Source organism: Phragmites australis, chromosome 3, assembly GCF_958298935.1.
Source record: "Phragmites australis chromosome 3, lpPhrAust1.1, whole genome shotgun sequence".
NCBI classification, from domain to species: Eukaryota; Viridiplantae; Streptophyta; class Magnoliopsida; order Poales; family Poaceae; genus Phragmites; species Phragmites australis.
The window spans coordinates 44,991,492-45,019,053 of record NC_084923.1 but is presented as its reverse complement, the minus strand read 5'-3'; the positions used below and the strand labels follow the sequence as shown (position 1 = coordinate 45,019,053).

General features: G+C 52.5%; 1 protein-coding gene across 1 annotated transcript; it reads left to right on the top strand.

Moving 5' to 3' along the window:
- The first annotated feature begins 4,271 nt into the window (after positions 1 to 4,271).
- On the top strand, positions 4,272 to 25,102 carry LOC133911247 (PLASMODESMATA CALLOSE-BINDING PROTEIN 3-like). Its single transcript, XM_062353446.1, has 4 exons — positions 4,272 to 4,560; positions 4,663 to 4,902; positions 5,070 to 5,103; positions 24,598 to 25,102. Exons 1-4 carry the CDS (start codon positions 4,497 to 4,499, stop codon positions 24,773 to 24,775), a joined length of 516 nt encoding a protein of 171 aa, XP_062209430.1. The 5' UTR covers positions 4,272 to 4,496; the 3' UTR covers positions 24,776 to 25,102.
- Positions 25,103 to 27,562: the final 2,460 nt, after the last annotated feature.

Below are 27,562 nucleotides of genomic sequence, written 5' to 3'. Positions count from 1 at the left end.
GATGACAACAAAGAGGAATGTCTCATCTTAACGAAAGATAATAGATATGGCAAACAAGTACTTGAGAAAATTCTCTCTTTATCGTCGGGATTGTACTACATATACATGAAATCCATAGCAAATGTTGCGCACAAGGTAATTTTTCAGAATGTAAATGCATTTCAAACTTGGCATGATCGCCTTGGCCATCCCGGTATAGGGATGATGCAAAAAAAATTATCAGCAATTCCATTGGTCATGATTTATGTGATGCTAAATTCCCACAATCTTCGAATTTTATATGCACTGCATGTGCCACAGTAAAGCTAATTTTAAGGCCTTCTTACCTTAAAATTCATGCGAAACCATTCAAACTCTTTGAACGTATTTAAGACGATATATGTGGTCATATTCAACTATTAACTAGATCATTCAGGTATTTCATGGTTCTAATAGATGCATTTACATGATGGTCTCACATGTCTCTTATCCACACCAAACTATGCATTTACCAAAATAATGGCTCAAATTATTAAATTACGAGTACATTATCCTAAGCATCGAATTCAATCAATTCGAATGGATAATGCTGCAGAATTCACCTTACGTGCCTTCAATGATTATGTATGGCCCTAGAAATTCAAGTTCAGTATTATGGTCCATATGTCCATACTCAAAATGGTTAGGTAGAATCCCTTATCAAGAGAATTAAGCTCATTGTCCGACCCTTATTAAAGAACTGCAATTTACCAATCTCGTGTTGGGGTTATACAGTTTTATATGCTACTGACTTAATTCAATTGCGACCTACTACATATCATAGTATTTCCCCTCTACAATTAGTGCATGAAAATCCACCAAGAATTACCCATATGTGTAAATTCGGTTGTGCTACATACGTACCGATCTCACCGCCACAATGTACATCCATGGACCCACATAGAAAATTAGGAATCTACGTGGGGGTATCAATCTCCGCTAATCATTAAATACCTCGAACCCCTCACAGGGGATCTATTCACGACCGGATATGTTGACTGTATATTCAATAATGACCATTTTTCAGCATTATGGAGAGATTTCAAGTACCAGAAAGAATACCGAGAAATCAATTGGAATACCCAAAACATTTTTGCCTCAGATCCACGTACTCAAGAATCTGAACTCTAAGTTCAGAAAATTATCAATTTGTAACATATTGTAAATAACTAATCAAATACATTTACTAACTACAAAGGTGTCACCAAATCCTATAATCCTACCAAAAATATACCAGAAAGAGTGGAGGTACCAATAAAAACAACTCAACCTCTTGTTCAAAATAAGTGGGGGAGAAGTACAACCACAAAGGAGGATACAATTTCTCGTAAGCACCAAAGGAAACAGAGGAAGAAACCCTCTGAAACAGTAAGTGCAAGTCAACCTCAAGTTGGTAAACACCCAATAGGTAATATACACCCAGTGGATGAGCAATATCCATAACCCAGCTCAATAGTGCACTTAATTCATGATGCTAGGATATCGGAATACCCCGACTCAATCATATTAGGAAATCACAAACAGTCACCAAGGTACAAGAGATTTTCACCAACTATCTAGATTCTAAAGAATCATATGACCGAAAGACTACAATTATCAGCACATACTTCTCCAGTACGATTGCAAACAAACTCCAAAATGATCTAGATCCCAAGACCATGGCAGAGTGTGAAAAACACTCGGACTAACTCAATACAAGGATGCAATCCAAGCAGAGATAACCTCGCTCACAAAAAGATATGTATTTACGAAAATAATATCTACACCTCCGAATGTATTCCCTGTGGGATTCAAATGGATTTTCGTTTGGAAACAAAATGAGAACAATAAGATGGTGAGATACAAAACAAGACTTATAGCACAAGAGTTCACATAGAGACTCAACATTGATTTCAATGAAACCTATTCTCTAGTCATGAGTGGAATCAAATTTCGATATATTATCTCATTGGTAGTTTAAAATCATTTATCTATGCAGTTGATGGATGTAGTGACCACATATCTATATAGGTCACTTGATTCGAAAATATACATGAAAGTTCCCAATGAAATCCAAATTTTGAATCCAAACGCAAATCGCAATATATACTGTGTAAAGCTCAATGAGTTATTATACGGCTTAAAGAAGATGAGATGAATGTGGTACACCTGACTTAGTGGGTTCCTTCTGCAGAAGGGTTACTTCAACAATAATGATTGTCCATGCGTGTTCATCAAGAAATCTTCGACATGATTTTATATTATCTTAGTGTATGTTGATGACCTAAATATCATTGGCAACGCAAAAGATATAGATGAAGCACGCGATCATCTAAAGACAGAATTTGAGATGAATGATTAGGTAAAACTAAATTTTTCTTGGGTCTACAACTCAAGCACCTTCCCTTAGAAATTATGGTACATCAAGCTGCCTATATCCAGAAAATATTGGAGAAAATCAACATGACTAATCATATCCATCTAAAACCCTCATATTTGTTCAATCTCTAGACATAGAGAAAGATCCATTTAAACCATGAGAAGATGGAGAAGAGGTACTGGGACCCGAGGTTCCATATCTTAGCATCATTGGAGCATCCATGTATCTTGCAAATTACACCAAACCTGATATCACATTTGCAGTTAACTTACTAGCTAGACATAGCACTGCTTCAACTAAACATCATTAGGCGAGAGTCAAGAATATTTTTTGATATCTCCAAGATACCAAAGACCTTGGTCTATTCTTTTAATTTCAAACAAACAAAGATTCAAATATGATTGGATACATTGATGCTGACTACTTATCAGGTCCCCACAATGCCATATCACTATATACTTCATGTTCTTACATGGTGGAACAACCATATCATCAAAGTCTTTCAAACAGATTCTAGTGGCTACATCTATCAATCATTCTAAAATAATTGCATTATATGAAACATCACATGAATACGTGTGGCTTCACAGAATGATCAACTACATACAACAACTATGCGATATTAGTTCTATGGAATAACCTACCATTATCTACGAAGATAAAACTATTTGTGTAGCTTAGATGTAAACATGCTATATAAAGAGCAATATTACTCAGCATATTGCCTCTTAATTATTTTATCCTCATGAATTACAACAAAGTGGAGAGATAAATATCTTACAAATTAAATCTTATGATAACCTCACAGATTTATTCACAAAGTTCTTACCAACTTCAATATTCTAAAAATATATTCATATTATTGGTATGCAACAATTTCGAAATTTGCAAGGATTGAGGGAGTCTCATTCTGAATGTAACGTATTCTTACATCATATTGTACTATTTTCTCTTTATAAATTTTACTTACAAAATTTCTTATAAAAGATTTTTAATGAGACAATATTTAAACAAGATTATATATCATATCTCTTATTTTCTCTACGGAGTTTTTAAAATAATATATCAAAGATATATCTATTGTTCTCTAAACTCACTTATGTATTTTTCCTTTTAAAATATTTTTTCATATGAGTTTACAATGAGACAATAACCAATATATGTCATATCATTTTCTCTTTATTTTTCTATTGGGAGGTGTTTTAACAACATATTACTACTATTTTTCTTACATTTTTTCATAGAGTTTTTAAGAAGTTTTTAAAATAAATTATATATGTACATAGACCGGTATCAATTAAAGAAAATGTTAGAAATCAAATGATATATGCCTAACCGTTCGACAGTCGCTCATTAAGCAACTGCCTGATGATTAATTGATCAAATGGATGTTCATTCGAGAAGTATGTCTCCTCGAACAGACGCTCTCTCAATTTGTGTATATACATATATAACAGCCATCAATAAAGAATGCAAGATCGAATTCATTTGTTCATTTGTATCGTTACATTAAAATCCTATCGAACTGCTCTCAACAGAGTTTCCCTAAAAGGCCAACAGGGCCAGCAGAACACAGCGTGGAGTAGACTTGTGCACTCGCACACTTGCATTTACTAGTTACTACTACACCCTTGGTGGGCCCCGGCGCGCAGGGGCACAGTCCTGGCCAGCGTGTCTGCCATGCCACCAACCCCACACAGCCACTGGCCATGTGTTTTTGACCGTTCATGAAAAGCCACACTGCACTGGCTTCTGGTTCTGGCGCCGGACCGGGCGGGCAGCAGGGCGGGGGCAGCGATGGAGAGCGACTGTGGCTCCCGATGCTACGGGACACGACACTTTATCCAACTGGGCACTGCCGCACTGGCCGAGCCGCGGCTGAGCGGCCTGCGCGTGCTCGTGAAAAACAGAGACCGAACCCTTTGATTGGCTGCTCGGCTCAGCGGTTCTCCGTTCTCCATTGTGCAAAAAACCCTGCCTCCGCCTGCCCTGCCTGCCGTTGCATTTAAACCCCTTCGCCTGCTATAGAGAAAGGCCAAGGCAGTACCAGGCAAGGCACACCGTGAAGGAGCTTGAGCTTTCTCACTGCCGTCACAAGCCTCACAGCAGCGTGTGCTCCATGGCGGACGCAGCTCGCCTCATGCTGCTGGTGGCCGTGGCCGCCGCGCTCGCCGGCCGGTCAGGTGTGTGGACTCGTTTACCATTGCTAGCATTCATTGGCCTTTTTCTTTCCCCCGTTTCTTGCCAATCTTTCTGAAGTTGTTCTTGCCGTGGTGTTGGTGAAGACGGCGCGTGGTGCATGTGCCGCACGGAACAGCCGGACAGCGTGCTGCAGAAGACGCTGGACTACGCGTGCGGCGACGGCGCGGACTGCAAGCCCATCCTGCAGAACGGCGCCTGCTTCGCCCCGGACACCGTCAGGGCCCATTGCTCCTACGCCGTCAACAGCTTCTACCAGCGCAACAACCAGAACCCCCAGGCATGCATCTTCTCCGGCACCACCACCCTCGTCAGCAGCGATCCAAGTAATCAATCAACACTTCCACCCATTCCCTTCTTTTGCTCATCCTCTCTTTCTTTCTGAATCCTGCCGTTCAAATTTCAGACGAAATGTCTTGTTTAGAACTGAGAGATTTGATTTCTTGGTTTGGATTCCTAACGCTCTGTTTGCCTGTGTGTTTCTTGGCTGCAGGCGGCGGTGGCTGCCAGTACCCTGCATCCCCAAGGTAATCCTTGCACGGCATTACTACTTTACACAACTCCTTTCTCATTTTTCTTGATAAATAGACGTATGCCGGTATGTCTCTTGAGCGTGAGTTTGTAACAGTCGTTTGCTTCTTGACACATCAAACTTTGCTGGTTGTGTAGCAGGATTGCTCAAAATACCACAGCTTCAGTTCTGCTTTAGGCTCCTCGCCATGGTTTGACTGAAACTTGAAACGCCATTTAGATGCATTACTTTTCCTTTACTAATCAGAGCAAAAACAAGCTAACATTTCACCCATTTACCAAACCTATTGAAAGAAGATAGGGATTGGTTAGGAAAAGTCGCTTCTTTTGTAACTCTCCGCGAACCAAGCAATAGCTCTGTTCGTAGAGCCTCGTTCAGAGCTGCACACCTAGGCTTCGAGTTTGATACTGCCCTTTCTTAGGATAAAGCCAGGGACGTATTCTCCCAGTGGACGATTTTTTTTTTCATGTAACTCTCCGGAGCAACCTAAAGGACATGATCAGTTTGCTTAGCCCTTTTGAAAAGCCTTAATGCCAAGTCTGGGTCCTCGTAAGTGTATAACAAATTTGGAGCCTTTGTCCATGTGGGGGCATTCGGTGGGCGGCAATGTGTTGTTCCTCGGTTGGAAATCCTGGAATAAAGGTGATTTCCGCGTGGAGGGTTCCGTTTCTTTCTTTCTTTTCCTACATTTGGCTGCATCGATGAACAACTGTGTATTCGAGGAATCTTTTTAGGGGAATCTTATACCCTTCCAGTTCCGTCTCCCAGCCTAAGGCAAAAATCCAAACTTAGGTGTGATCGTATTTATTGAAATAGATAATATATTATCGTATTTATAATTTTAGTATTCATATTTAACACTTTATTAACTGAAAATTGACTTTCGGTACATCATACGCTGAAAAAACGCGAACCATATTCGACACATCATATGTTGAATATTAGTTGTTTTTGGCACATAATGTTCGGCACCTCGTGCCGAATATGGCCTAACCCTGGTTGCTGCCCCTTTGATGCTGTCATTTTATATTGGGAAGTGTTGCATCATATAACACTTAGTGTTTGCTATTTTATGCTGGGATCGACTGCGCACGTAACGTCCGTCGACAGAGATAGAAAGAGGCGTGTTGCCATTTCATGTTTTAAGCTATGTTATGTGGTCACTTCATGTCTAAAGATATAGAGTCAGAATAGAGGTGTTGTTATTTTATGCTTAAAACTCTGATCACTTCTTGTAAGGCCGAGTCAAAACATAGGTATGAACAAATGTCATAGTTTGAGTCTAAGCATAAATTGCCAAGTATCGATAAAATTAGAAATTATTTATTAATTTAAATATACATTTCAAAATTCTTAATTCACCATGTAGTCTCAAAGGCTGTGAGCAACCTTAAAATATAGTAGTACAATATTCCCTCTTGTATCATTTATCTTAAGATGCATAGTGCATAGTTGGTGATTATTTAGATCATCTTAAGATGGCGGTGGAAAGTGACGACGTAAACTCGTGAAAGAATGCCAGTTGTGTCAGCCCATGCTATTAGTGTAAGATGATTGTCGTCGCCGAGGTGGTGATTGAAAGTTGTGAGGATTGATAGAAATAAATCCTCAGTGTCCTTCGGAGATGAAGGCCTCGGAAGAAGGGGTCATTGTGGCATGAAATTGTTGTTCTCATCGTCATCTTGATCTATCACGGTAGGAGTACGTCCTATTTTCTTGTTGGTCGTACATCATGTTGATGTGGTGCGTGAACGTCCTCTTGAACCTTCTCCTGTATTGCTGCTGGAACGTTGAGGTATTGGTAGCATGAAATCATCGTCCTCATCGGCCTTGTTATTTTCTGGTTGCCTCTTAGTTTCGCTAATCTTCGTCGTCTTCTACGCGAACCAGACATCACACCCCCGCCGAAGAGCAGATACATCACCAAGAAATTTGGGATTTTTTTGTTGATCAACTCAGCGTTTTTCGGGAACGCCTAATGAAGAAGAGGAGCATTTGAATCAATGTAAAAAAGATAAGCATGGTGACCAAATAGAAAATAACAAACCTAGATGTGGGATTCATACTGCTCGGGCAACATCGTCATTCTTCTTTGGCTCATAGAAAAACCTAGCATAGAAGGATGGCCGACTAGTTCGCACACCCTGAGATACATTTGACGTCACACATGCAAGAGGACCCTAAGGTCGTCGATGGTTACATGTTGGAGCGGAGCGGTTAATGCAGAACAGAAGGGTCTTGCATGCAATTTGGATATGGCTTGGATTAGGTTGTTCTCCTTGAAGGGATCTGTCGGAGGATTAACTCCTGTCGCAGGAATCCCGAGAGACCCTTTTTTAGAGATTCGGTTAGGGGGATGATCCTGAATAAGTTCGTCGGAGAAATGAATGAGAGTAAATGCAACGGTCGGTGGTGGGGAGGATGACCTAATGCAGAAAGAAGTAAATGCACCGGAATTTAGACAGGTTCGGGCCGCATGGGGGCGTAATACCCTACTCCTGTATGGATGTAATAACTGTCCTGAGGAAGTCCCTCAAGGATGTTGCTGGTTACAAGAATATTGGCCTAACTAAGAGCTTGAGGCTCCTTGTTCTTCGGCAGGGACTGTCCCTTGTGCCTTGTGTTCGTCTATGGTTCGGTGCTTGATGCTTGGGTGCTTGCGGTCTCTTGTTGGATTGGTTATTGTTGGATCATCCGTCTTTCCTGTGTTGCCGGCTCTTTTAAGTACTCGCCGGCTGCGACATGTCCTGAACGGGAAGGAGGGGGGCATAAGTTTCAAGACGCCATGACTGAGAAAGGCATCATTTCTTCTGGGTGAAGTGACCAGGGGGTGGAAAAAACGCCGCACGCTCGATCATCTGTCACCATAAATGCCCTGGCAACGGGCGCCGTGGAGAGGGCCCACCGGGCAGCCGCAGAGCAACCCGGCGTGCCCACCCTATCTTGTTCCTCTGCCACAGCAGGGTGGCAGACGGAACGCCTTGATCCTCGCGATGTTATCTCGAGACAAGCCGGATGATACGGGACGGGATCCGTGCAATTAATAGCCCCACGCCTCTCTGCCAAAACATGGCAGGAACTGACACCGCGGCGGGAGCAGTTGGAGATGTCAGGCCACGCACGCTCATTAAGTGCGGCCTCGGACCTCTGACTGGTGGACACCTCATCGGCGGGCCCCTCGGGGGCCTTTCTGGGTCGTCGGGGCACCGAGTGCTCGAGGGTACTGTTCACCTCCCCGAGCACTCTCTCCCGAGAATACCTACCCTTGTCCTCGGGGGACCGGGTTCTCGGGGGTACTGTTCACCTTCCCGAGCACTCTCTCCCAAGCACTCGCACGATCCTTCGGGGAATCGAGTACTCGGGGGCTATCACATGCAGCCCCGAGCGCTCTCTCCCGAGCACTCTTACGCGGATCCTCGGGGAACCGAGCGCTTGGGAGCTGCCACACGCAGTCTCGAGCATTCTCTCCCGAAACTTAGCTCTTCTGATCGTCGGGGGACTAGGGTGCTCGGGGGTGACCGGGCACCTCCCCGAGCATTTTCTTTCCGGTACTTAGACTCTGTGGATCATCGGGGAACTGGGGTGCTCGGGGACCACCGACTGTGGCCCCGAGCACCTTCTCCCGGGACTTGAGTTTTTCTCATCCTTTAGGAGGGATCTCGTGGAATGGCGCCAGGTGGCGGATGGCTGACCAGGCCTCGGGACTCAGGGACCCTCGGTTCCTGATACACCGACAGTAGCCCCCGGGTCCATTGGCAGGCGACGTCACGGAGACTGCGGATGGGCCCTTCGTCGCGAACAAGGTCGAAGCCGGCGCGGACGTCACGTGGCAAGCTTTCAGAAGGTGGCCCCTTTGACTCGGGCCTTTGGTACGACCCAACGGGAAGACGAATGGACGCGCGTCCACACAACTCCCAAAGGGCATGACAACGGGACGGGCGGCACACGCGGTTGCCGCGTAGATCGAGAAAAATACGCCTGGCAGCCGCTGACACCGCACGACTAGTGGGAGATTCGTCTAGCAGTTGCGTCGATTGAGGAAACCATCCCGCTGAGCGCGCCGTGGCAGGAGACGTTTGAATTCTCGGAGGTATAAAAAAGGGGGGGAGCGATCCGCCCCCCCCCCCTCTTTTACGCCATCTTGCGATCCTGCTCTTGCTTCCTTCGCGCTCCTGAGCCCTTAGAATCCCTTAGGCGATCGGAGCACTTCTCTCTCTGTCTCCACCACCCAGACAACCTCCCCTCCGACAAGATGCTGAGAGCCGGGGGAAGCCGCCGCGACAGGACTTCGGACAGCGTACTGTCGGAGTCTCGCTTGAGGAACGAGGAGGCGGCGGAGAGGGTCAGGAAGCTGCTGGTCCCCGAGGGCCAGCAGGGGGCCCTGTAGGTGACCCTGGTGAGCTTCCCGCCGGCGACGACCAACCCCGGGCGTACGTCCTGTTTACGTCCTTCGTGGCGGCGGGGCTGGTGCCGCCGTTTTCAACATTCTTTCTCGAAGTCCTCGACACCCAGGCACTCCCTGCCCCTCGGGTAGGTCGAGCTACCCGTGACCTTCGGGAGTCGGGACAACTTCCGCACGGAAAACGTTCTCTTCGACATCGCGGAGCTCCCCCTCCCCTACAACGCCATCGGGCGTCCGGCGCTCGCCAAATTCATGGTGGCTGCGCACTACGCGTTTCTCACGGTTAAGATGCCGGTCCCAGCAGGCCCCATCTCCGTGACCGCTGACTCCTGCGGCGTCGTTTCCTGCGTCGAGCAGTCGTACATGGCTTTGGTCTTAGCTCAGGCCGAGGTCGAAGGCTGCACAGGGGGCCCGGCACCCTCTTCATCCAAACCCCGACTCGCCGCCGACGCCTCTGTTCCTACGAAGGAGGTCGTGGTGGGCGAGGGCGCCTCCCAGGTCGTCCGCATCAGCGGTGACCTGGACGGCAAATAGGAAAGCGCGTTCGTCACCTTCCTCCGGGCTAATGCCGACGTGTTTGCATGGCAACCGTCCGACATGCCCGGGATCCCTTGGGAGGTGATTGAGCACCACTTGGCTGTGCACCCGGACGCACGCCCGGTGAAGCAAAAAGTCCGGCGGTAGGCGCCCGAGCGCCAGGAATTTATCCGGGAGCAAGTCGGCAAGCTCGTCGACGCCGGATTTATCCGAGAAGTCCTCCACCCCGAATGGCTGGCGAATCCAGTTATCGTTCCGAAGGCCAACGGCAAGCTCCGCATGTGTGTGGACTACACCGACCTAAATAAGGCTTGCTCTAAAGATCCTTTTCCTTTGCCCCGCATAGATCAAATAGTAGATGCAACTGCGGGATGTGATCTTCTATGTTTTTTAGATGCAAACTCTGGGTATCACCAGATTCGCATGGCTGTAGAGGACGAAGAAAAAACCGCTTTTACCACCCCGGTGGGGACTTATTGTTATATGTCAATGCCTTTTGGTTTGTGCAATGCTGGGTTTTCTTTCCAGCGCGCCATTCGCATCACCCTTGAATCGCATGTTGGTCGCAACGTCGAGGCCTACATCGACGATCTCGTGGTCAAGTCCCGAGATCGCGCCACCCTGCTCGACGACCTTGCCGAGACTTTCAACAGTCTCCGCACTACCCGCCTAAAGCTCAACCCCGAGAAGTGTGTCTTTGGGGTACCCGCGGGCAAGCTTCTCGGTTTCTTGGTTTCCAGCCGAGGAATCGAGGCCAATCCAGAGAAGATCTGGGCCATCGAGCAGATACGACCCCCTGCTCGACTCAAGGAGGTTCAACGTCTCGCCGGCTGCATGGCGGCCCTCGGGCGCTTCATCTCCAAACTTGGGGAGCGGGGGCTCCCCCTTTTCAAGCTTCTGAAGAAGACCGGTCGTTTTGACTGGACGCCGGAGGCCGAGCAGGCCTTCCGCGATCTGAAGAAGTACCTCACCTCACCACCCGTGCTGGTGGCTCCTTCCGAAGGCGAGCCCCTACTACTCTACGTATCGGCCACTCCTCAGGTCGTAAGCATGGTGCTGGTGGTGGAGCGCGACGAGTGCGCGGGGCCAGGTGCTGGGTCCCAGCTCCCGGCCGCCCCCGAGCACTCACCCGTCCTCGCGGCTCCCCCCGACCAGGGGGTCGAGCCCGAGCTCTTGGCTCACCCGAGCAGGGGGTCGAGCCCGAGCACCCGGCTCCTCCCAACCAGGGAGTAGAGCCCGAGCACCCGGTCAGCCCCGACCACGCCGCTGAGCCTGGGGGCTGCGATAGCCCCTCGGGTGACGGCGCTGTTCGGGCCCGTCGGGTACAACGACCGGTGTACTTCGTCAGTGAAGTCCTCCGGGAGGCCAAAACAAGGTACCCCCAGGCTCAGAAGCTGCTCTACGCCGTGCTCATCGCTTCCCGGATGCTGCGCCACTACTTTAAAGCGTACAAGGTCTCGGTGGTTATCACGTATCCACTAGGACCCATCCTCCGGAACCGAGAAGGCACTGGGCGTGTCGTCAAATGGGCGGTGGAGCTAGCGGAATTTGATCTACACTTTGTCAGTCGCCAGGCGATCAAAAGCCAGGCGCTCTCTGACTTCGTGGCAGAATGGACACCTGTTCCCGAGGTCGTCCCAGAAGAGACTTCTGCATATCCCGGGTACAATGCGCCCGGGTACTGGATCATGCACTTCGACGGTTCCCTCTCACTGAAAGGCGCGGGGGTCGGAGTGGTTCTCACCTCCCCGACGGGTGAAGAACTCCGGTACGTCGTGCAGCTGCAGTTTCGCGCATCCAACAACATGGCGGAATATGAAGGTCTCGTCGCTGGCCTCCGAGCCGCGGTGGGCCTCGGGATTCATCCCCTCCTGGTCAAGGGAGACTCCCAGCAGGAGATCAACCAGGTATCCAAAGAGTACCAGTGCACAGATCATCAAATGGCGGCGTACGTGGCAGCAGTCAGGAAGCTAGAGAGGCGCTTCGATGGCTTGGAGTTGTGGTACATCCCTCGCCGCGACAAAACGCTCTGGCTGACGAGCTCTCCCGCCTGGCCTCCTCTCGTCCGCGCGTCCCTGCCGGAGTCTTTGAAGAAAGACTCACACGACCTTTCGTCCTGCCTGTCGAACAGGACGAAGGGGAAATCTCGAATTCAATTCAGGGGACCCCGGCGGTGCCCTCAGTTGGAAGCCCCGTCAGGGTGCCGCCGTCCGGCGAGTGCGCTGCACTTGCTGAATGTTCTCAAGATGCCTCGTGGATGGACGACATCCGAGGGTATTTGAAGGAAAAGTTCCTTCCTGAGGATGAGGCGTCTGCTGAAAGAGTTGCTCGGCAGTCCAAACGCTATGCCATAGTAGATGGGGATCTCTACCGGCGTAGCGCAGGCGGTATACTCCTAAAATGCATCTCCCGGGCACAAGGCGGTGAGCTCCTCGCTGAGATCCACGAGGGCGAGTGCGGTGGCCATTCATCGTTTCGCACGCTGGTCGGGAAGGCTTTCCGGCAAGATTTCTACTGGCCTACAGCCCTCCATGATGCTTCCGAGCTGGTTCGGCGCTGCAGGGCGTGCCAGTTTCATGCAAAGCAGATTCACCAGCCAGCTCAGGCTCTTCACACCATCCCCCTGTCATGGCCTTTCGCGGTCTGGGGGCTGGACATCCTGGGTCCATTCCCCCAAGCAATCGGGGCTATGAGTACCTCTACGTCGCCGTCGACAAGTTCACCAAGTGGCCGGAGGCGGTCCCAGTCATCAAGGTGACCAAGAACACAACGCTCCAGTTTATCTGCGGCATCACCAGCCGCTTTGGTGTCCCGAACCGGATCATCACTGACAACGGCACCCAGTTCACGAGTGCCCTGTTCGGGGACTACTGCGAAGACCTCGGCATCAAGCTCTGCTTTGCCTCCGTCGCTCATCCTCGGAGTAACGGACAAGTTGAGCGCGCCAACGCGGAGATACTGAAGGGCCTTAAAACCCGGACCTATGACGTGCTCGCAAAGCACGGGAAGGGATGGGTGGACGAGCTGCCCGCTGTGCTATGGGCTAACCGGACCACGCCAAGCCGCGCCACCGGGGAAACTCCATTCTTCCTCATGTACGGCGCTGAGGCGGTCCTCCCCTCCGAGCTCACCCTAGGATCCCCTCGAGTGCATGCCTATTCTGAAGGCGAACAGGAGCAGCAGAGGCGCGACGACGTCGACTACTTGGAGGAGCGCCGGCGGCGTGCCGCCGTCCGGGCAGCTCGTTACCAGCAAAGTCTGCGGCGCTACCATCAACGCCATGTCCGGGCCCGGTCTCTCGAGGTGGGGGACCTAGTTCTCCGACGCGTCCAGTCACGCGAAGGAAAGAATAAGCTGTCTCCTATGTGGGAGGGTCCCTTCACCGTGATCGGGGTCCCGCGAGAAGGTTCTTTCAGGTTGGCAGAAGACGGGCAGCCGCTCCCCTACCCGTGGAACATTGAGCACATGCGCAAGTTCTACCCGTAGATGGCCATGCTCGCGGCTCAGGTCAACCAGGCCGGGGCTTCCCCCCCGCCCAAGTTGACTGGGGGCTACCACTAGCTGGATAAGTCACCCAACCTTGTAAAAATTGTCAATTCAGTATGAATGTTGATGTACAATCGTGTCATTTTCGTTTTTCTGGATTCAATATGTTTAATCTGTCTGGTGAGATGCTCGATTGTGCGAGAAAAGTTCACTCTCTCATTTTCCCCGCTGAACAAGACGATGCGCCCGGGGATGGTCGTCCCAGTCACATCCTTCGTGGCGGCGGGACTGGTGCCGCCGTTCTCGATATTCTTCCTCCAACTCCTCGACACCTACGACGTGCAGTTGGTGCATCTTAGCCCCAACTCCGTCGTCGTGTTGGCGGTGTTCGCACACCTGTGCGAGATGTTCGTGGGAGTGGCGCCGTCGGTGATGCTTATTCGACATTTCTTTGTCCTGTGATCGGCCGGGAAGAAGAGAGGGTACTCCACGGCGGACGTCGCGGGATGCTGCAATTTTCGGCTGCGAGACGGCAGGGGGAGCGGTACATCCCCCAGGTGCTGCGAAGCAAATGGGAGGAGTGGCGGCGGGACTGGTTCTTCGTTGACGTCGGCCCCCACGACCGTCTCGCCCTACCAGAGATGGCGGCGGAGCCCCAGAAGTCGACGTGGGAGGCACCACCGCTGGAGGACGCGAGGTTGGAGCCGGTGTTCGAGCGCATCAGATTCCTACGCGACGCCGGGCTGACCTCGGTGATGGTGGTGGTGGACTTCCTGCGTCGCCGCCTGGCGCCCCTGCGGGAGTGGGCCGGCCATGCTGGCTCTACACCGGGCCCGAAGACATCACTCGGACCCAAATCGGCGCAAGCTGAGACCTAGGCCCGGCGCAGCTGAGGGGCATGATCCGGGTGGTGACCGGCGTGGAGGACACGAGCCGGGCGGAGCTCCCGTGGAGGGAAATGGCGCTCTGCGCCAACCCCGAGCGCGCGGCGATCCAGGCGAAGCTCCCGGAGTTCGACGCCCAGGGGCTCGTCGACCGGCCGAGGAACCGGAGCCCCGAGGCCCCCGAGCTCCCAGGGTTGGATGAGGCGGCTAGCGAGGGGGCCGCGAGCAGTCCGGTGCGGACCGGTGGCCCGGGCGTCGCGAGCGGCGAGCCGCAGGCCAGCGGTGGGGCCGCTGCGGGCAGCAGCCGTCGCACCGAAGGAGGAGGCACCGCCGACAGCGGAACGGCCGCGGCGCCGGAGGACCGGGGGAAGCGCCCCTGGCTCTACATTCCCGTGCCGGAGTCCGCGCCGTCGCCATCAACGGTGGCGGCGTTCCCGGTTCTGGAGCGGCGCCTTGTAAGGATGGGGCCCGCCCTGGCGCCCGTAGACCGCGCAGCGGCCCCGCCGAGCCCCCGGCGGAAGAGGGTGAGGGAGGACTCCGGGCCGGTGCCATCGGGCCCGGAGTTCAGGATCCCGGCGGCCAAGTGGCAGTACCGAGGGACCAGGACCACGTAAGTTTTGCCTTTTATTCCTTCTTGGGCGTGCTTCGCTCGAACTAAACTTTGATTTTGATTTTTCATTCTTCTCATGCAGGCCGCCTTCGGGCGCCACCGAGGTTCGAGAAGCGCCGGCGCCAGCGCCGGCGCCAGCACCCGAGCCAAGCCGGTCGGCGGAGCCGGGGCAGGCAGACGCGGCGATGGAGGCGGGGATGGCGGAAGCGGCGGCCGTGTCAGGGCCAGCAGATGCGGCGGCAGAGGCGGAAGCGGCGGCCGTGTCACGGCCGGCGGACGTGGCGGCCGTGACGGGGTCGGCGGACGCGGTGGTCGAGGCGTGGACGCAGCCGTCGCCCGAGCCCCCGACGCCGGTCGAACCTACCCCGAGCGTGCCGAGCCCGGGGCGGATGATGGCGTTGCAAGTTTCGGGGTCCCTGAATCCCCCAGAGGAGGCTCGCGGGGAACCCAGCGCCCAACCGGCGCCCGGCCAGCCTGCCGACCCCTTCCCGGTCGTGATCGAGAGCGTCCGGGTGGCGATCGAGCGGTTGGGCGCGGCGGTGGAGGTGGAGGTGGCGCAGCTCGAGGCGGAGAGCGCCAGGCTGGACACGGAGAGGGTGCGGCTTACGACGGCCTGGCGCTCCTTCGAAGCTCGGCTCGTCGCGGCGCGCGCCGCAAACGAGGAAGAGCAAAGCGCCATGGATGAGGCCCGCGCGGGAGCGAGAAGACGACGCCCGCCTGACTGAGGCGTCGCGGCAGCAGGAGCGGGAGGAGGCGGTCGCGAACCGCGAGTGGGCGGCGGAGGCCCTCGAAGCTGACCTGACCCTTCGGGAGAGCGAGGTCGACCGGGCTCACGCCGATTTCCAGCGTTGGGCAGCGGAGCTCCAGAATACCGAAGGGGATCTCCGACGCTGGGAGGAGGATGTCGCCATCGGGGAGTTCGACACCGAGATCACAGCGGCGGACCTGGGCGCCCGAGAGGACTTGTTGTCCCGCCGGGAGGGTGAGGCTGCCGAGGCGGCGGCGTCCGCCGCTGCCAGGGAGAAGCAGATCGCCAAGCACGAGGCGGAGTTGACCGCCCGACCGAACTGGTGGCGCAGGCGAAACAAGCCACCGGCCCTGCACCCGACGCCGGCGGTTCTGGCGCGGCCGGGGGCCAGGGTCTCGAGGAGCAGCTGCGGACCGCGAAGGAGAAACTCGAGGCCGCCTTTGCCGCGCGGGCTAACCTGCAGCAGATGTGGCGGTCCGTGGCGAGGGCCGGCCTTGGGCGACTCGTCGTGGACAAGAAGGGCGACGCCCCCGGACGATTCGTCCTGGGACTCCAGCAAGTCTGCGAGCGCCTCGAGGCGCTGCCCTGGGCCGTCCAGGAGCTTCCCCCCGGGAAGGACGCGGCTTGGCCCAAGCGGTGGCCGAGCACGTCCTGGCCTGCTATCGGAGCAGAGACTCAAACTTCCCGCTGGAGCCAGCTCGGGAAGGAGTAGTCGAAGCCGAGGGAGAGGCCGCCCAGGAAGCGGTTCGGAGCACTGCCGCCGAGGTGGCGGCCGGCTTCACGCGGGAAGCGCCGCCGCCGCCAGCCCCCGGGGGTGGCCGTGACGATCCGACGTCGACTCCGATTAGGCTTTTTGTAGCTTCTTCTTTCATTTGTCTTTGAGTTGATGTAAATACGGGAGTGATCCCTTAGAAAGGCTTGTATTCCCCTTGTAAATATAATGGAAGCTTTTCTTTGGGCTCGCAACTCCGATATTCTCGAGTACTTATTGCTTCTTCTGATGTTTTGCCTTGATGCCCCGGGGAGTACTTAGTCGGTCCGACCCCGACCTTTCTGTCCCCGAGAACAAAGTCATCCCGACCGTCCTTCTCGGCGCGTTCAGCCCCCGAGCCCTCGCGAGTCCGCATCGACTAAGTCAAGAGACAAAAACACGAACTTCCTTGCTCGGGAGATAGATCGATCCAGCACGGAACACGCCATGACTGGTGAACACTTTTTCATCTTGCGACCACTCAGTCAGCAGACCAGAGACACGTGCAGGCGGGAATGTGACCAAGAATCCTCATGGTTCGGTGGTGCCCGGGCCTAAGACGGACCGGACCGAGCACCGACAGCCCGCCCCTGAAAGACTTCGATCGGACATTACCGCACGTACGGTACACCTTTCTACGGACCGTTCTGTCGTTCTAGGAAAAAGTGGGCACACGGTAGGCACACGGTAGGGTTTTGTGCGCGAGGAGACAATCTCACCGGGCAGATTAGAATGCGAGGGCCCCCGAGGATGACTCGGGAACAAAATATTATTGAACGTAAATTCGTCTGAATTTAACCACTCACCGGACAGCCGTCGGCCTTTCGGCCAACCGATCCAGGAGGGGCGTGCGCTCCGAGCTCGGGGTGCCCGGGGAATTGGTTCCCTCAGCCGGGGCGCCCGAGCATCAAGGGGCGCGCGAGGAGCCCGGGGTCGGGTGATCTCGACCACTCATACTTAAGCGGTAGGACCACCCGAGGACCCTTGGGGCCGAGCAGCGACCTAGGTATCGAGGCCCTCGCGGTCGAGCTGCCTTTGTTTGGTGCACTCTGTTAGTGCGGTACTTGTTATAGACTGCTCTCGTTTTCGACCCGAGACCTATCGAATGCCCAGACCGGCGGACAAGAGCAGGCAGAGGCATAACCCAGAGGTCCTATGGTTCGGTGGCGCCCGAGTATGACAGACCAGACCGAGCACCGACAGCCCGCCCCTGGGGCCTGCGCTCCGGACTACTCGAGCGGCTCGAGAGATAGGATTACTCAGAGCACCCAGGGGCTCGTCGACTGGCCGAGGAGCCGGAGCCCCGAGGCCCCCGAGCTCCCTGGGTTGGATGAGGCGGCCAGCGAGGGAGCCGCGAGCAGTCCGGTGCAGGCCGGTGTCCCGGGCGCCGCGAGCGGCGAGCCGAAGGCCAGCGGTGGAGCCGCTGCGGGCAGCCGCCGTCGCACCGGAGGAGGCACCGCCGGCAGCGAAGCGGCGGCGGCACCGGAGGACCGGGGGAAGCGCCCCCGGCTCTTCATTCCTGTGCCGGAGTCCCCGCCGTCGCCATCGGCAGCGGCGGAGTTCCCGGTTCTGGAGCCGCGCCTCGTTCGGATGGGGCCCGACCCGGCGCCCGGAGATCGCGCGGCGGCCCCGCCGAGCCCCCGGCGGAAGAGGATGAGGGAGGACTCCGGGCCGGCGCTACCGGGCCCGGAGTTCAATATCCCGGCGGCCATATGGCAATACCGAGGGACCAAGACCGCGTAAGTTTTGTTCTTCATTCCTTCTTGGGCGTGCTTCGCCCGAACTAAGCTTCGGTTTTGATCTTCGTCTTTCTCCTGCAGGCCGCCTACGGGTGTCGCTGAGGGCCAGGGGCGGCCAGAGGCGCCGAGGCCAGCGCCAGCCCCCGAGCCGAGCGCGCCGGCGGAGCCAGGGCTGGCGAGCGCGGCGGCCGGGCCGAGGCTAGCGGACACGGCGGCGGAGACGAGGCAGACGGACGCGGCGGCGGTGCCGGAATCGGCGGACGCGGTGTCCTTGCTGGGACCAGCGGATGCGGCGGCCGAGGGGGTGCTGGCAGACGCGGCGGCTGAGACGGAGACGCAGCCGCTGTCGGAGCGTTCCGCGCCGTCCGAGCCTACCTTGAGCGTGCCGAGCCCAGGGTTGGATGATCGTGCGGCAGTCTTCGGGGACCCCGAGCCCCCCGAGGGAGGCTCGCAGGGGACCCAGCGCCCAGCTGCCGCCCAGCCAGCCCGCCGAACCCCTCCCGGCCGCGCTGGGGAGCGTCCGGGAGGCGATGGAGCAGCTGGAGGCGGCCGAGGCGGAGGAGGCGGAGCTCACCGCGCTGGCCACGGAGAGAGCGCAGCTCACGACTGCCTGGCCCTCCTTCGAAGCCCGGCTCGTTGCGGTGCGCGCCGCCAACGAGGAGGAACAAAGCGTCATGGAGGAGGCCCGCGTGGAGGGCGCGCGGGAGTGGAAGTTTTTGGAGGATACCCGCGTGATAGAGCGGGAAGTTTTGGAGACCGCCCGCGCAGAAGTTGCGCGGGAGAGAGAAGACGTCGCCCGCCTGGCTGAGGCGTTGCGGCAACAGGCTGCCGAGGCCCTTGCCAAGGAGAGGCAGGTGCTGGAGCGGGAGGAGGCGGCCGCGAGCCGCGAGAGGGCGGCGGAGGACCTCCAGGCTGAGCTAACCCATCGAGAAGGCGAGGCCGACCGGACGCGCGCCAACCTCCAACGTTGGGTAGGGGCCTCGGCAGCCTGCTGCCGCGACGCCTCAGCACGGGAATGAAGAGCCGGGGGCGCTTCCCCCGGTCCTCCGGCGCCGCCGCCGCTTCGCTGCCGGCGGTGCCTCCTCCTCCGGTGCGACGGCTACTGCCCGCAACGGCCCCACCGCTGGCCTGCGACTCGCCGCTCGCGGCGCCCGGGCCACCGGCCCGCACCGGACTGCTCGCGGCCCCCTCGCTGGCCGCCTCATCCAACCCAGGGAGCTCGGGGGCCTCGGGGCTCCGGCTCCTCGGCTGGTCGACGAGCCCCTGGGCGTCGAATTCCGGCAGCTGCGCCTGGATCGCCACACGCTCGGGGTTGGCGCAGAGCGCCATTTCCCTCCACGGGAGCTCCGCCCGGCTCATGTCCTCCACGCCGGTCACCACCCGAAGCATGCCCCTCAGCTCCACCGGGCCCAGGTCCCAGCTTGCGCCGATCTGGGTCCGGGTGATGTCTTCAGGCCCGGTGTAGAGCCAGCAGGGCCGGGCCCGCTCCTGCAGGGGCGCCAGGCGGCGGCGCAGGAATGCCGCCACCACCATCACCGAGGTCAGCCCGGCGTCACGCAGGAACCTGATGCGCTCGAAGACCAGCTCCAACCTCGCATCCGGCGGCGGCGGTGCCTCCCATGTCGATTTCTGGGGCTCCGCCGCCACCTCCGGCAGGGCGAGACGGTCGTGGGGTTCGACGTCGACGTAGAACCAGTCCCGCCGCCACTCCTCCCATTTGCTTCGCAGCATCTGGGGGATGTACCGCTCCCCCATGGCGTCCCGCAGCCGAAGGTTGCAGCAGCCCGCGACGTCCACCGTGGAGTACCCTCTCTTGTTCTCAGTCGATCGTAGGGCGAAGAAGTGCCGAAGAAGCGTCACCGACGGTGCCACTCCCACGAACATCTCGCAGAAGTGTTCGCGCGAACACCGCCAAGGCGACAACTGAGTTTGGGCTCAGGTGCACCAACTGGACGCCGTAGGTGTCGAGGACTTGGAGAAAGATTGTTGAAAACGGCGGCACCAGCCCCGCCGCCACGAAGGATGTAAACAGGACGATACGCCCGGGGTTGGTCGTCGTCGGCGAGAAGCTCGCCGGTGTCACCTACAGGGCCCCCTGCTGGCCCTCGGGGACCAGCAGCTTCCTGACCCTCTCCGCCGCCTCCTCGTTCCTCACTCGAGACTCCGGCAGTACGCTGTCCGGAGTCCTATCGCGGCGGCTTCCCCCGGCTCTCGGCATCTCATCAGAGGGGAGGTTGTCTGGGTGGTGGAGAGAGAGAGAAGTGCTCCGATCGCTTAAGGGATTCTAAAGGCTCAGGAGCGCGAAGGAAGCAAGAGCAGGATCGCAAGATGGCGTAAAGAGGGGGGCGGATCGCTCCCCCTCCCCTTTTATACCTCCGAGAATTCAAACGTCTCCTGCCACGGCGCGCTCGGCGGGACAGTTTTCTCGATCGACGCAACTGCCAGGTGAATCTCCCACTGGTCGTGCGGTGTCAGCGGCTGCCAGGAGTATTTTCCTCGATCTGCGCGGCAGCCGTGCATGCCGCATGTCCCGTTGTCATGCCCTTCGGGAGTTGTGTGGACGCACGTCCATTCGTCTTCCCGTTGGGCCGTACCAAAGGCCTGAGTCGAAGGGGCCACCTTTTGAAAGCTTGCCACGTGGCCTCCGCGCCGGCTTCGGCCTTGTTCGCGACGAAGGGCCCATCCGCAGTCTCCATGCCGTCGCCTGCCTATGAGCCCGGGGGCTACTGTCGGTGTATCTGTAACCGGGGGTTCCTGAGTCCCGAGGCCCGGCCAGCCATCTGCCATCTGGCGCCATTCCACGAGGTCCCTCCTAAAGGATGAGAAAAGCTCAAGTACCGGGAGAAGGTGCTCGGGGCCACAGTCGGTGGTCCCTGAGCACCCCAGTTCCCCGATGATCCACAGAGTCTAAGTACCAGGAAGAAAGTGCTCGGGGAGGTGCCCGGTCACCCCCGAGCACCCTAGTCCCCCGACGATCAGAAGAGCTAAGTTCCGGGATAGAGTGCTCGGGACTGCGTGTGGCAGCTCCCGAGCGCTCGGTTCCCTGAGGATCCGCGTAAGAGTGCTCGGGAGAGAGTGCTCGGGGCTGCACGTGGCAGCCCCCGAGCACTCGGTTCCCCGAAGGATCGTGCGAGAGTGCTCGGGGAGGTGAACAGTACCCCCGAGAACCCGGTCCCCCGAGGACAAGGGTAGGTATTCTCGGGATAGAGTGCTCGGGGAGGTGAACAGTATCCCAAGCACTCGGTGCCCCGAGGGGCCCGCCGATGAGGTGTCCACCAGTCAGAGGTCCGAGGCCGCATTTAATGAGCGTGTCAGTTCCTGCCATGTTTTGGTAGAGAGGCGTGGGGCTATTAATTGCACGGGTCCCGTCCCGTATCATCCGGCTTGTCTCGGGATAACATCGTGAGGATCAAGGCGTTCCGTCTGCCACCCTGCTGTGGCAGAGGAACAAGACAGGGCGGGCACGTCGGGTTGCTCTACAGCTGCCCGGTGGGCCCTCTCCATGGCGCCCGTTGCCAGGGTGTTTATGGTGACAGGTGACCAGGCGTGCGGCGTTTTTTTCACCCCCTGGTCACTTCACCCAGAAGAAATGATGACGCCTTTCCCAGTCATGGCGTCTTGGAAGTTGTGCCCTCCTCCTTCCCGTTCAGGACATGTCGCAGCCGGCGAGTACTTAAAAGAGCCGACAACACAGGAAAGACGTACGATCCAACAATAACCAATCCAACAAGAGACCGCAAGCACCCAAGCATCAAGCACCGAACCATAGACAAACACAAAGCACAAGGGACAGTCCCTGCCGAAGAACAAGGAGCCTCAAGCTCTTAGTTAGGCCAATATTCTTGTAACCAGCAACATCCTTGAGGGACTTCCGCAGAACATTTATTACATCCATACAGGAGTAGGGTATTACGCCCCTGTGCGGCCCGAACCTGTCTAAATTCCGGTGCATTTACTTCTTTCTGCACTAGGTCATCCTCCCCACCACCGGCCGTTGCATTTACTCTCATTCATTTCTCCGACGAACTTATTCAGGATCATCCCCCCGGCCGAATCTCTAAAAAGGGGTCTCTCGGGATCACTGCGACAGGAGTTAATCCTCCGACAGCTGGTGCACCTGTCCTGCATGCCTGCGGTCCCCTTGTGCGCTCCTTAAAACATGGATCACTTAAGATAATAATGGTACGTACAATAACACACTTACTCGTGCGTCCGTCTAGCGTCTTGTGGGGGACGTATTGGAACCAACTGTCGGTACCCAAACTACCTATGTACACATTCAGGAGAATAAACTTTCATGTTGTTCATATACCACCGGCTTCATCATCCATACATTCCCGCTACCACCAGCATTATCATCCATGCATCATGTATCTACCTCAGAATGGTCTACTCCATCTTCCTTTGTACCGGAACTGCCCTCCCCGATATACCCTCCCTCCTCTTCATGCATCACATGCCGGTCTGAACCTTTCATGCTAGTCACTGCATCACCTTGCATTAGTTGTGACACTATGTTTACATACACCCCTATTTTAAAGTTCTCAAATGCCTTGCGTGAGTACAAAGCGCATGTGTTGTTCATTCTCATCTTAAACAACGTATGGACAACGAACGAGCTGTTTGAAACAAGCTTTGGTCATACACCCTCTAGGTCAATATTATAGGATTGTTGGTTCACACGTAAAATGCTCATAACATGTGATTTTAGACCATCTGGATCAATAGGTATCTCAACCATACTTTCTATATGCCGGCAGTTCTGAATGGATACGAGCCTCCGTGCAAAACAGCGGAACGTTCATCATAATAAATATAGATAGTCATAGCGTATCTGCTAAATAAACGTACATGTAATAAAATAACTAATTAGATGTATGTACGATACACAATTAATTACGTCTCTCGATAAATAATAAATATATTAACCTAAATGATTAAGCTAATTAATCAAATTAGTTTTGTTAAACTAATTACTTCGATTAATCATATAACTCTAATAACTCTAATTAAATTACATAAATACTCTAATTAAATTGGTTAATGACATACATACAATGATACTAAAGGAATAATCTAATTACACTGGTTAAACTAAGTCAATAATACAATTACACTGACTAATTAAATTCATATAATCAAACTATTCAAATACTCTAATTTATCAACTTAATATAATTAAATAGATTAATTGATCTACTTACTCTAATTATTATTACTAATCTAAATATTAATTACATATATAATCTAAATACTCTAATTTATCAACTTAATATAATTTATTAAATCTAATTGATCAGCTTAAACAATTTATTTACTCTTATTATTATTACTAAGCTATATTAATTACCTATATAATCTAAGAATTTACTATAATTAATCTCGCGTTGCTGCTCCTCCTCTCCTTGCGATGCTGCTCTTCACCTCGCGTTGCGCTGCTCACCTCTACTGTTCCTCCTCACTCCTCATTTTGTAGCGGGCTGCAGGCAACGTGACGCATCGAAAACAGCAAAACGACGCACACACACAAAAAGTAAAGCAATATACATGCATGCCTAAACATCGAAGCGACGGCGACGCAACAACCGGGGCCCATATTCAGCGCCTCATGGTCGGACCTGTGTTTTTTCGACGTACAATGTACCGAAAGTCAATTTTCGGTAAATGAGGTGTCGAATATGGATGCTAAAACTATAAATACGACGATATGTCTTCTATTTTGGACAAATAAGATCATGTATGTTGTCTAATTTTGGATTTTTACCCCCAACTTGATGTGGTAGCTTCTTTCTGTCACTATTTTATTGTGTTTGTGTTTATTTGTGTATAGGTTCTCGCATTATTCCTGGCTCCTTTTGAAACTATGGTAGCAGTAGTCTTCAGAACAACCTGGATTGTTGTTAGATCATTATACGTGTGGATTGGATTGTTCTAAGTGGATTCCAAAATAATTCATGAGTCTCTTGATTATGCTGTGCTGGTCTGATCCCTCTCTGGTGGTTCCCCCCTCACCTTAATATTGAGCTGGCCTGCAGCTGCAAGAATCTCCTGCAGCTGCATCCAGTGAACAAACACCAGATTTGGAATATGAAAAGAGACCAGATTTGGAATAAGGCCACTGAAAGAACAGTACATTAAAGGAACTGATGCAATGATATCACAAAGATAACCGAGCAAACATCTATGCGGGCTGGCAGTTTACATCTACTCTTATCATCTGCGTTTGTCTTTCAGTTTCAAGCCCTTGTGTGCTTTCCTTTTCCAAGAGTAAGGAATTAAAGGAGGACTCATACATCATGCTGAAGCCGTCTTTTCTTTTATCTGTTTTGCAGCGCTGCTGTGACGAGCACAACACCGACTGGCGGCAACGGCGTGTACAGCCCTCCTACGTTAGGCCCTTCAGCCTTGAACGACAACAACGGCGCTGGCATCGGCCGGGCGATCGGAATCGTCAAGCGGGTGGTGATCTTGGCTTGCTGCGCGCTCATGGTTCTCTTCCTCAGGGCGTGATCACCATCTCCTACTATTTAGTCGTCTGGTTTCATGCACCTTTTCTTCCAGTGGCGGGCAGAAAGAACCTTTTGACGACATTCCATATCATTCAGGTGCAGAATTAGGGTGTTATGAAAACCCTTTAGGCTTTGCATGCATTGTCGTAGCTGTTGCGATTTCCTTTTACTTTATCAGCTGTAAATCTAGGAGGGATGTTGACATGTTGTGACTTGTGGACATGGTGTTTCAATTGTAATGGGGTGTAAGGGGTGATGTTGTTCCTACGCCTGCTTTGCCTGAATCCTTGATGGACAGTGGTAATTTCCCGGTGATTGTTGAGAGAACAGGTATAATTTGCGTTACCAAAAACCGATAGAAATATACCTTTCAACGGCACGTATGGACATTGTCAGGTGAGAAGAGATGAGCCTTCTTGATCCCAAATCATCCGAGGAAAAATCGGAGCCATTCATTCTCGCACCAATGTCTGCTTCTGAAAATGTTGTCGTAGAAAGCATCGACACAGTTTCTGAACTCCTAACCACGAGTTTTGCAAACTTGATGGTAGGAATATTTTTCCCTTTCTCGGCAAGGAAAAATTGCAGCCATAGCACAGAGAATAGAAGAGAGAATTTGGGGGGTATCTCCTTACCTTCTGACCTGCAAATTGCTGCTTCTCCGTGACCTTTTTCAACATTAGTATAAGCTGCAGTTACACAACAAACTGCAAGCGAAGCGGGTCCAGTGCTGGCTTTGTATTCCGTTAGCAGTAATCATGGCTCCTGAGGTTACGCATTCTGTGTGCTACTCTGATCAAGACTCACACTGACCTCACCGAATTTCCACTGGAAAGACGAGATAAATGTCATGGAAGAACAGCCGTCGGGAGACTCTGCATCTAGATCTCTATTTAACTGTTAAATATTTCGATGATTAATAACAATTATATTATTGTGACTAACAAATTTATTTTAAATAGTAATTAAAAGATTAATTCATAATATTATTGTGAGATCTTAGTCCCTTAATTGATTGGATAAGCAACCAAAGGATATGAATATTAAGATTAAAAATTTTCTAGTTCTAAGTGTCATAATAAGATGAATGACGCTTAGAGTAGTAGCTTGATCATACTATAAATAGATACTAAGAGTATTAGTTTTATCTAGTTGAATCTAGATTTGGTTGGATACACACTCATGAAATTCTAACACTAGGTAGTTCATAGAAGTCCGTGGATGAGTTGAAAAGAAGATAGAATTTAAAAATGTTTGAATTAGATAAGTTATAAAAAAACTTATATACGCAGGATGGTCTAGTGCTAATGAGCTTGTACACGTTGGAGTATTTGTTTAGAAGTGGACCTCAATGCTTGTACATGCCGAATGATTCGACAATCTTAAGTTAGCTGCACTGAAGTATCTTTTCAAAAGAGAGATTTCAAGTTGTACACGCCAAATAATCCGACAAGGTTAAGTTGGCTGCACCAGAGTATTGTTTTAGAAGAGAGATTTTAAGTTGTACACGTCGGATGGTCCGGCGTATACATTGGAGGCATCGCTGGAGTACACTCCAAAGGAATTTCCTTCGTTTCAATGGAAGTTAGACTCATACACGTCGGATGGTCTGATGTATGTATCAGAAGCTTTACTGAAGGATTTAATGCTTGCAACAGCTAGTTTTGGGTGGACGGTTCACACCGGATGGTTTAGTATTTGGAGACTGTGTACGCCAAATCATCCGGTGTTCACGAAAAATATGGATGGTTGGGCAACAGCAAGTTTTGGACCTCTAGCCTCATTTCGTCCCAGTGGCATCTCTTGCAAGCCAGAACAACTGAAACAGTTAGTGTCTGATCAAGAGGCAAGGGAGTGCACTAGAGCGATTTGTAAAGTTCTTAATTGAAGGAGCACATGAGAGTTGGTGACTCAAAAGGAAGTGATATCCTTAGTAGATGCTCCAACGAGAATTAGAGGGAGTGTTAACTTCTCGATACATCGGGAAAAAAATTCGATGTCTTCTGGTACATCTCTTTACTTTTTCGTATTCACTTTGAGCATTTACTTACTTACAAGTTTATGTTCCACAATTCATTTTTTGTTGTAGCTTATATGTTTCTTGCTTAGCATTCTATTAAAATTTGATTATTGTAGTTATTTTACTATTCATCTATAATAAGGTTGTTTATTTATTTTAGTGTTTAGTTGAAATAATTTTAATTAAGACTCAAATCACCTCTTTCTTGAACCATTTGATCCTTTCACTCTAGATGCTTCCTTTGCATCTTGAAATTAGGGCTGAAATCGGCTGATATCAGATCTACCACAGGATTTTATCTTAAACAGGAAATCATGTTAGATGATGGACTGGATGGGGATATATAATGCTGGAAACACACTTATGTGAGGACAAATTGATAGCAATCCTAAGAATATTGGGGATTTCTGTAAGATATGATAAAGATCGCTGAACAACTTTTGAGACATGATAGTTAAATTTTAGGAAATAATTCACATAATCCCATAAACTATCGACTGATGTATATTTAAAACCCCCAACTATAAAATCAAGTATCGTGAATCTTAAACTTTGCAAAATTATTTACTTAACCCCTAACCTGATTTCTGAGGTTGTTTTCGCCTTGTTGGCACTGCTGCAGTGGGGAGGGAGTTCACCTGTTAGCCATTGTTCTTCTTCCCATTTGACTTGGACAGAGCAATCTTGCCACGTGGCCATCGATGCTTAGGTGCTGCAGACGCCGACTAATCGTGCTCGGCGAGCCAAGCCACCTTATCCCCCGGTCTC

Excerpts from the sequence above, each read along its gene's own strand:
- LOC133911247 (XM_062353446.1), top strand. The coding sequence starts at position 4,497 with ATGGCGGACGCAGCTCGCCTCATGCTGCTGGTGGCCGTGGCCGCCGCG. Across the intron at positions 4,561-4,662 it reads CGCGCTCGCCGGCCGGTCAG|ACGGCGCGTGGTGCATGTGC; the intron begins GTGTGTGGACTC and ends GTGTTGGTGAAG. Across the intron at positions 4,903-5,069 it reads CCTCGTCAGCAGCGATCCAA|GCGGCGGTGGCTGCCAGTAC; the intron begins GTAATCAATCAA and ends TCTTGGCTGCAG.